General features: G+C 43.3%; 1 protein-coding gene across 1 annotated transcript in view; it reads right to left on the bottom strand.

The window, feature by feature from the left end:
- Window positions 1-1,071: 1,071 nt before the first annotated feature.
- LOC136712343 (uncharacterized) overlaps window positions 1,072-10,830 on the bottom strand; it is a 30,658-nt gene continuing 20,899 nt past the window's right edge. The window contains exons 5-8 of the mRNA XM_066688912.1: window positions 9,757-9,834; window positions 9,468-9,650; window positions 2,368-2,600; window positions 1,072-1,568 (exon numbers count right to left, since the gene is read on the bottom strand). Of these exons, the coding sequence (XP_066545009.1) occupies window positions 1,542-1,568; window positions 2,368-2,600; window positions 9,468-9,650; window positions 9,757-9,834 (521 nt within the window). The 3' untranslated portion in view covers window positions 1,072-1,541. The remainder of the gene's footprint in view (window positions 1,569-2,367; window positions 2,601-9,467; window positions 9,651-9,756; window positions 9,835-10,830) is intronic.

The raw sequence follows: 10,830 nt of genomic DNA, 5'->3' as shown, positions 1-10,830 counted from the left end.
GTCTGTTAAGAAATTGAGTAATAATAGCGATAGACAATACATAACAGGAGGGGAGGCAGATTTTTGGTTTTCGCTCATTTCTTTCGCTGTACAGACAGGAGGGACTGAAGAACTGCATTTCTTTTCCTGTGTGTTTGTGTGAACAAGGTCACTGTCTCACAGTCCTAGTCTCACAGTACTGTGCTATAGATACCTAGAAGAACAGAGTCTGATAAGAACCAGTTTTCACCAGAGTACATCACTTGATACATCATAAAAGCCCCACTTATATTAAACATTATGTATGCCTTCATTTTTCCCTGTGGGTGTTCCTGAGCAGTTGTTATATGAGTGTTCCTGAGCAGTTGGTATATGGGTGTTCTAGAGCAGTTGCAGTTCTAGGCAGAAACCGAGCTTCCACTGATCACACGACAGACATGTGGGCCCTGTTACATTTCTCTCCTGTCTGGTCTGTATAAAAATGCCTTTACTTTGTAACTTATCTAAGACTGTTCTTGAGATCACGTCTCGAACACATCTTCCATTAATTCCTCTTCATTGAAAATCTCTCTCTCAATTATTTGGACTCTTCAAAAGCAAACACAAACATCTACAATCCAGCATTGACAAATGTGCTCCAATTAGCACTAGAGCACATGGTCATGCATTGCATTGCACTAGAATCAGTATATGTACTTGAGGTCTGTGAATCCAGGTATTTATTTCTATGAACTGGTGCCTTTTATTGGTAGTGAAGTTAGCTTATGTTTATTCAATTATTTTTAAATCCAGATTGTTGTTGTAGTTTAATTTATTATATAAAATATGATCCTACTTGCCATCGTCTAGTGTGTTGTTGTAGGACTGTACTTTGAGGCTGCAGTGGGGAACATTGGATGTGTGCTCTCCTCCAAATAATTAAAAATAAATCAGGTAGCATAGTCACTCTACCTTTTTTTTGGTCCACATGATTAGACGATCTGTTTTGGTACTTCCAACTGAAAAGTGATAAATTAACTATAATGCCTTTATATCACACGTAATGCCACTGAACCCTAAAATCTTCCCATTTTAATAAAATATAGCACTCTAGTCTATCTGGTGTGGTTTAATCTGCAGGGTGATGAGCTGAGAAGTACTGACTATTATTTTTCTAAAATACACAATGGTTCAGTTACAATAAACACAGTTTATAACATCACTTGGTAAAACTTTCAAAGTACATATTGACAAGTACTCTGAATATTCTGAAATGATGTCTGAATATGAAGTAGGTCTAGGTTGTTGGTTAGATGCCTATTTAGTCTTTAATTAGAGCTGACATTCTGGGAATACCCACTTACATTAAAAACATTGATCACTTGCTAAAATATTATATATATTGTTAGTCTATGTGTGTAAGCTATCAGAGACCCGTTTCACAGCCTGGGTGTTGACTCCACACTGCAGTAATCCCACAGTCTCATGGAACAGACAGTCCACAGTTCCCACTATGTTTGCCCTGTTCTTCACCAGAGAGCTGCTCTCAGCCAAATCAAGCTCTGGGTTGTGAGTGTGGTGCATCACCACCAGAATGGCCACTTTATTGACTGTGGAGAGATTAAAAGAAAATATATAGAATGGTTTACCTTTAGGAAGCAAGAGTTGGTTTCTCACAAATAACAAAATTGCAACTATCAATTATCATCAAGTTTAAGCACAGAGGAAATTCAAAAGTACATATGGGGCACCTTTATTAACAGGTCTATAAATATGTCCATAGGTATGACTTGTTTCATGGTAAATTACATGCATGATACCCATAGAATAGAAATGTTTCCCAATAAATAACAGGAAAATATATAAATAAATGCCTTCTTCCAGAAATGCAGGAACTCCAAGCTACGACAAAAATTATAGCTTTTCGAGTCCCAAGTCAGTTCTATTTGTTTCAAAATTAAACACTGCACTGTACAAATTTGCTGTGAATTCACCAGTATATTACTGCACTTTCTACAGTAAAAACCTTAGTAATGTTACTGTAAATTTCCTGAATTTTTTGGATGCCCATTCTCTCTGGTTAGTAAGCAGCATTTAGCAGAAATATTTGGACATGCTATGACATTTTATACTGAAATGAAGCGTGATGCCCTGATAACTTCTGTAATTGTTTATAAAAATGGAGAATGGAAAAAGGTTATAATAAACACATCTCAAAACACTGGGCAGAACTATGAAACTACATGTTGACAAGAAATCTGAATATCTTCAACAGCACCTGTAGAAATGTGTGAATATTTAAAGGGGCAGGCTTTGTAGCGCACATTACATTGAATACTATGGCAAAATATTCACAGCTGATTGGTTGAAATGAGTGAAAAGCTGGCCAGCATAGAAAAACAAACTTACTTTGGAAAAGGCTGCTTCAATATACTGTGGAGTATATGGTTTTAAGATGTCAGAGACCTGTTTCACAGCCTGGGTGTTGACTCCACACTGCAGTAATCCCACAGTCTCATGGAACAGACAGTCCACAGTTCCCACTATGTTTGCCCTGTTCTTCACCAGAGAGCTGCTCTCAACCAAAATGAGCTCTGGGTTGTGAGTGTGATGCATTACCACCAGAATGGTCTCCTTATTGACTGTTGAGAGAGTGGAAGAAAATATAAAGAATGGTTTACCTTTAAATAATATTTCTCAAACAAATACATTGGTTTCTCACCATTAACCAACATACATTAATTAATAGAAGTATGATCAAGTCTAAACCAGACAGCTGGGAGTCCTCTCAGTCATTATAATGAAATGGAAATACTTTATTTTTGCTACAATATTCTATTACACAATTACACAATCCTAGAAGGGAGAATATGTGAATCACACTATTACATTATGTGTGTTGCACAAAAAATATGCAACTTGGCCAAAAAAGGAGAGATATTCAAACATGGCACAAATCTTTATGTGACATTGGAATATAGCATTGTTTTCATGTGTTGCACAAACCCACCTGTGCCACTCCACAGTGCACTATTATCCCCACTGTTTGAACACAGTTTTGTGCAGTTATTGGATGAATGCTCTGCACAAACATTGCTCAAAAACTGGTATATTCAGTCTAATTTAGGCTTTCACGCAATTCAAATTTGATTGCGCTATGTCAGCCAGGAAAACATATGCATCTCATGTTTCCAATTACAGAGTCATTACCATATGTTAATAAGCCACGGCATTAGCCTAAAGGAACAGGACTCTGCAGGTGGATGAATGAAAGCAGTGTGCTGGACAGAGGCGAGTGCCATGTTTCACGTTCTGTTCGGTACACACACACACACACATATATATCATTCAAAATCACATCTGTGCAGTGCACTCGAGTCTGGACACATCCCTAACGTAGACCTCCTCGGTAATATAGTAATGCACACCTCTACGCCACTGACAAAACAATGACGCTATGGGTAGCATTGCAGTACAAACACAATATTGTGGATTAGTAGTAATAAATATTACCCAATACCCATAATTGTCTGTATGTATGGAGGTCGTCACAGACTCAAACATAATCTTATTATGTACATTACTGCTACTGTGTGTCCAAAACAGGTGTGTAGCTGCCATATCCTTTTTGATTTCCATAAGTAAGCTTGTTTTTATCTTTTGAAAATACAGTGAATAGAGTGCACAAAGGGGGTGATTTGTTTATTAATTTTACTTAAGCGTTGTTATTAAATTCATTGCATATGTGGATGTCCTTTTATTATTATTATTATTATTATTAATAATAATAATAATAATAATAATAATAATAATAATAATAATAATAATAATAATAATAATATTATTATTATTAAGTTATTGTTTTTGATTTCTTACATTTAGTTTGGCTGAATTCGATTAATGATGCACTCCCAGTGGGCACAGGGATATCATTTTGAAAATCATATAATCATGTCAATTGATAATAATTTTATATCAGTATGATATGTATACATCTGATATGTCAATGTCATATAAAATGTGTGTCAATATTAAATCATATAATTGTATCGTCTATATTGACAATTTGCATCCATTATATATACAGCTCGGGCAAAAATGAAGAGACCACTCCAAGTTCAGAAATCAATGTTAATTGGTCTCTTAATATTTTCCAGAGCTGTAAATATATATATATATATATATATATATATATATATATATATATATATATATAGGTATGTATTTAAATTTTGTTAAATGTGTATACATTATTATTGTATTAAAATGTTCAAGAGTAGCTAGTAAAGCTTTTTTCCATCTCTATATGGGCAGTTTTAAAACATTTCATATGTTAATAAACATGACTTCATGTCTTTGATGATTATATATCCACAGTGTTTGAATTGATTTCTATGTTTTGGGGGGTCCCCTATTATGTTGCCGGGGGGGTTGAGATGGTGTGAACTAAGGAGTAACGAATGTTGCGAGCGGGAGTGGGGGGCATTGTGTGGTTCAACCAAAAAAGATTTCAAAGTTTACAGACTTCCACAAGCAACAGAGGTGGAGCTGCACAAAATTGCAGGGAGTGGCTGTGGTGGCGCTGTAGTTTGAAACATAATAATACAAACATTACATAATTTCCGTGTTCTGTCTTATTATTATGCACCGTTGGGTTTATATCAAAATAACATCAAAAGAAGGTCATTTATGAGTATGAGATTGTGTAACCTGTTATCTTTCAAGTTAGAAGCACTGCCCAAGGGGGAGGGGTTTCTGTGCACTTCTGTAGGAACCCAATTGAAAACATTACTCTATCAAAGCTGCCATTGGCCCCTGTGCATGTCATTCAGAAAAGGCCTCTTCCCACTTCCTTTTCTATAAAATGTGACATCTGTGCAAGTTCGTTCTCTTTTGCCATTTCGCTGGACCCGAGAACATGAGCTCTCTGCGTCTTGTCTGTGCATTAGACTTTATTATTTTATTATCACTGTTTTTCGGTTGGTTGGCTTCAGAGCTGTGTTGTTCGCCACCGTTTTACTAGTGTGTGTTTGTCTCGGGTCAACTCCACCATGGCCATGCTCTTCTCCCTACCTCCACTGTCCGCGGAGCAACGCAACCTGGCCTGCCCCAACAGGCAGTGTTGCGTCACAGAGACACTGCTCTGACGGGCGTATGAGGCAAGAGCCCAAGCGGCTTGCCTCAGGAACACCGAGAGCCTGCTGGCCCTGTACAGTGGCAGTGATGCGTCACGGGGCAAGGGCGACTGGTGATCCCTGGCAGCCTCTGTGACGGCCCGCCGCCAGCTTTAGCTGTCACAGGCACAACGGGTCCCTGAGGAAGACAGGACCCACCTCATGGACACCCCCATCTCGCATCTCTCCTCCTCTGTGGAGGAGATGCTCTCACGCACCCTCCAAGACAGAGAGCAGGCCCTGCAGCTGGCCCGTGTTTACCCCATTGCAATTCCAGGCCCAGCAGCACAGGCAGCCTGCGGCAGCTCATCAACGGGGTGGCTTCCCCGATCGTGGATCCCAGGCCACAGTCCATGCAACAGCCCTGCCCTCCTGCCGTTCTCCACCAGCGTCTCTCTGGCAGGCAGGCGCCCCCCCAGGCTTGCCGCCCTGGCCCCCAGCAGCCCATGGCAGCTCGCGGTAGAGGGAGGCCTAGCTTGACCCCGCCTCTGGCCCAAACTTACACCCCCCAGCAACTCGCAAATTGACAATTCTGCACCCAAGACTCTTGGGGGCTCCAAATTATATCAGTTGGCTACTCCCTGCAGTTTCAAGCACGTCCACCCCCCTTCCGAGGCGTGGTGTGGACACGAGTGAAGGACCCTTTTCAGTGTACGACGAGTTTGCTGTTGTCCCCTTCGCACGTGTCTCTCCCTCTTCCGACTGAGAGCTCATGTCAGGGTGTCCCCTTGCCAGAGGCTGCTGGGCCTCCTACTGGCTGCATCACAGACCTTCCCCCTCGGCCACCTCCAATTGAGGCCGCTGCAGTGGTGGTTCAGGTCTCTCAAGATGCACCCTCGCCACGATCGAGCACGCAGAGTCACAGTCACTCTGGCGTGCTGGAGGGCGCCCCGTTGGTGGTGGAGCCCTCACAATTTGACCCTCAGTGTGCAGTCATGAGAACAGACGCCTCCAAACAAGGTTGGGGAGCAGTCTGCAACAGACATGGTGTCCGAGGCAGGTGGACAGAGCCTGCACAGGCCCTCCATATCAACATCCTGGAGTTACAAGCGGTGATCCTCGGACTGTCTCATTTTCTGCCAGTCCTGTGGGACAGACATGTGCTGTGGTTGCACAGCGGTGGTTGGCTATATCAACAGACAAGGAGGTCTCCAGTCGTGCAGGCTGTACTGTCTAGCACACTGTCTGCTTTTGTGGGTGCCGCCACAGGTCCGCTCCATCAGAGTAGTATACCTCCCCGGTCTAAAACGGCAGTTTTTGAATGGCGCCTCCACCCGCTTGTGATACAACATTTGTGGAGCCGTTTTGGCAGAGTGAAAGTGGATCTCTTTGCCTCAGGAGAGTCCACCCACTGCCCACTATGGTTCTCCATCTTAGACTGCTCAGGAATCCAAGCGATCGCTGCGCTGTCTCCTTTACACGTTCCCACTGTTCCCCCTTCTCCCGGTGGTCCTGGAGAAGGTCAGGAGAGAACGAGTGACAGTTCTGCTGATAGCCCCATGGTGGCCTCACAGATTCTGGTTTGCAGACCTGATCGTCCCTCCTCCACGGAGAGCCTCGGCAACTCCCAGTGAGAGCGGACTTGTTGTCCCAGGTGCAGGGCATGCTTTAGCACCCCAATCCGGGCCTCCTCCAGCTCTGGGCCTGGCCCCTGAGTGGGAGCGATTGATTGCCTGGGGTCTGTCAGACATGGTAGTAGCCACTTTGACAGCATGTCATGTTTGGATTGATGGCGAGCCCCCTGGGTCTCATTTCCTGGCTGTGCAGTTTCTGAATGGAGCTTGACGACTGCAACCTCCTCCCACTGCCCACATGTAGTGCTGGATGCACTTTCCCAAGCCCCATTTGAGCCACTGAACTCAGCTGAGCTGAAGCTAGTGTCACTTAAGACTGTGTTTTTGCTGGCAATCACCTCTGCAAAACACATGAGCGAGTTACACACCCTGTCCATACACCCATCGTGTGTCCGTTTTGTGGGACACACCAGGATCATGCTACGGCATAACCCTGCGTTCCTCCCAAAAGTGCTGCCTCTATTTCATTTCAACAGGCCTATTGAGTTGATAGCTTTTCATCCTCCTCCCTTCGCTTCAGAGCAAGAGTGTCTACTGGTTCAACAGGTTGGATGTGACAGGACCGGTCCCTTCTTTTGGGAACCCCATGTTGGCTGTAGTCGAGCCCCAGTAGCTCATGGGCTCTGGCTCCTGATTTCCTCTCCCAGTCTGCCCCTGTAAGTGCATCCTGATGGAGCTATTTGAACTGTGTCTTTCCCTTCCACCGGACTATGCCTTCCAGTCGAACACCCATGCGAGCTGCTCCTGGACTTGCTGACAGCCTGTTGATGTGTTCCCAGGGTCTGTGATGCGGCCTCTATGTACATTGCCTTACGAGGCCACCCTGTATATAGTTTTTTCATTATTGCATTGTGTTGCTGTAGTGCAGGTGCCTGGCCTGTACCCAGCTATGTATATATAATATGTATAAACAGCAGGACTGTGGCTCCACTCTAGCTTGTTAGTAGACTGGAGCTCACTGCTGCTGTTCCCACTTGAGCTGTTCGCTGCCTCTCTGTGTACATAGTTCCTTGGTCAGCAGGTCTGTGGCCCACTCTGGCTGTGTGCATATAGAGCAAGAGACCACTGCTGCTGCCCTCAGTGGTAAGCACTTGAGCAGGCTCTCGTGTTCCGCTGTGTACATAGTTAATTTGTCAGCACAGTAGAGCTAATATTGCCCTGCTTAATCAGCAGGCATCAACTACTCCTGTGTTCAGCGGGTGGCGCATGAGTTGGTTCCTGCACACTGTGGTGTATATAGATTGATTGTACGACATTTTAAGTTGTCAGTGGAGCTCTCCGCTCTATACTGTTCAGTAATGTTTCAGTGCTGTTCATGAATGTTCCTGCTGCCACGCAATACATATTGTTGGTTTTCAGCTCGGCTATACTCTGTAGACTAGCCGGCTGTTTATTATGTTGTGTTTCAGTGGGTCTGTGGACCTGCTATGATAATGTGCAGAGGCCGCACAAGTTGCTTGATTGCCCGCATCAAATATTGTGCAAGTAGATTACGGCCTCGCTCCTAGCTACACTAGTAGAGCAGCCGGCCTTACTATTGTAAGCGGAGGGCATAAGAGTTGACCTCTGTAGCACCGGTTTGTATATACTGATTGCAGACAGTCCTCGGTAGAGCGTGACTGCGGTCCTTGCTCCTGGGCAGCCCAGTTTGGCCCCAAGGGGCCTCTGTGGCTCCTGTCTGCCGAGGCCCCTAGCGGTACACCTCGCGGCAGGCTCCCTTATCAGCTTGCTGCCTCCTCCCTTCTGATAGTTTTGTTATACAGTAACCCCTCCCCCTTTGGCAGTGCTTCCGACTTGAAAGATAACGATAGGTTGCGAATGCAACCCCGGTTATCTGAAAAAGGAAGCACTGCCCAAGATTTTCAAGGTCGCACGGGAGTCCTAGCTCCTACCTAGCAAAAGAGAACAAACCTGCGCAGACATCACCTTTTATACTAGCAGGAAGTGGGAAGGACCTGTTCTGAGTAACGTGCGGAGGGGCCAATGGCAGCTTTGATATAGTGACGTTTTCGATTCGCAGAATCTCCCCTCACCTCGGGCAGTGCTTCCTTTTTCACATTACCGGGGTTGCATTCACAACCTATTGTTTTAAGTAGCCTACAGCTGCCACAAATAACTTAATTAGCTCTGGACTCATAACTGGAAGGTTGTGGGTTCAAATCCAGGGTGGGGCAGTGCTGTTGTAACCTTGTTCTGGTGCAGAACACATACAACCAAATATAAAAACAGACAGCTCCACACTTCCCATTGTTGACTGTGCACTGGAATGTTGCTGTCTGGTCGCTGTCTGCTGAAATAGTGCTGTGCGCGGAGTTAACGCCACCCTTTTCAATGCATTATCGCAAACCTGTTTTTGGCGCAACGCACAGTTACGAATGTAGCATTTCCCCCATTTTGCGCCTTGCATACAATTAAAAGGTAAACAGCGCAGCATGGATTGCACCACGCAAAACAAGGTTTTGAATATGGCTAATGATGCACATTTTTGCATGATAGCCATTTGCGCCGCGCAAACCCCTCTGCATGGTGCACAAACTTTATGAATATCTAGCCCTAGATCACCAATCTGAACAGAGCTCTGTATGTGTTAAAAAACACTTTCTGACCGTAAACAAAATGACTGGGAGTGAATTGAATGGAACTTCTTTTTAATTTTTGTTGAATGGAAGCATTTTAATTATTGTACAGGATACTGAGTAGTGTTTCTCATACTTAGGAAAGAAACCAATAGGGGAAAATGTATAAAATAAACTGAACCTACCTGGAACATCCAGAATGGCATTATCAATATCAATCTCTATGCAACAGGCAACAGGACAGAAGACCAGGATCACTGCACACTCCTCTATACCGCACTGTTGAAGCAGCAGATACTGAGAGAGTCTCTCTAAAAACTCACTCTCAGCACCCAGGGTAACTCCAGTGATCATGACATGGAGTTTAACTGGATAGGAACATAAATATTGGGGTCATTCATTCAAGCATCTTAGACATTGAGTCACTCAAATTAAAAAATAATAGGAATTTATGTTTAACACATTGCTCAGCACCTTTGATTATTTCTTGAACATGCATGGGAGGTGTCTGGCCAGCATGGCCCACCTGAGATGAACCCCTGGATTCTGAACCTGCAAAACAAGAAAGGGAAAAATTAGAATTGTGCCAATGACTTACCCCACTATGGTATCCCCTATTGCAGCTCCCAGAGGATTCAATAGCCAAGGGATCTATACAGACTGGCTCCAGATGTGCAACCCTCTCTAGGCTTGTCTGTCATAATAGCAAACCTGACTCACACACTTGTTAGGATTTATTTACAGTCAGAAAAAAACAATGTTCTTTTGCTTCTAAAAAGTATATTTATTTTTCCATATCCAGTTTATATCCAAATGTCTTGCAGAACTCTACATTCCTAGTGGCAAAGGTACCTAATTGCCATTCATCATTTTCATAGATCTTATTTCCGAGCAACTTCTATAATAAATTCAAATGCAATTTGTATCATCAATTCATATAGAGTTGGAAATAGTTTATCCTTATCAATTCAGCAGGTGTTGTGGTAAACACTTAGAGAGCCCTTGAGAGAAACACTTGAATATCCTTCATGTACGGTGGCCCTGAAATGCAACTGCTGAAAAAATAAAGCAGCGGCTGTGAGATTTGGAAGTGCTGAAAAAATAAAGGAGCAGCTGCGAGATTTGCAGTGGCTGCGAGATTTGGAAGTGCTGAGAAAATAAAGCAGCTGTTTTCAGAAGCAATTACAGAAAACATCTGTTAACAATTGCACCAGAAGGAGCAGTTTACTGATTTAATAGACAAGAGCATGAGCTAATCTGGGAAATGCAAAATTAGAGAGACGGCTTTAACAAATATGAATAACTGCAAAAAATCTAAGAAACAATAATAAATAACACATTCATATAAAATAGTATTTTTATTTTAGGGGTGGAACGGTGGCGCGACAGCTCCAGGGGCACTGGGTTTGGGTCTCGGCTCAGGTGCCTCAGGTGTCTGCACGGGATGGATTTTTATTTTATTTATTATAAGGACTTTTGCATTGTCTCTCTAACTTATCTTAATTCTACATGCGTTTTATACTGAATGTACTTTTCTGCTTTAAAACC

The sequence above is a fragment of the Amia ocellicauda genome, chromosome 1 (assembly GCF_036373705.1).
Source record: "Amia ocellicauda isolate fAmiCal2 chromosome 1, fAmiCal2.hap1, whole genome shotgun sequence".
Taxonomy (NCBI): domain Eukaryota; kingdom Metazoa; phylum Chordata; class Actinopteri; order Amiiformes; family Amiidae; genus Amia; species Amia ocellicauda.
Note: the sequence above shows the minus strand (reverse complement) of the source record. Positions and strands in the feature narration are given on the sequence as shown.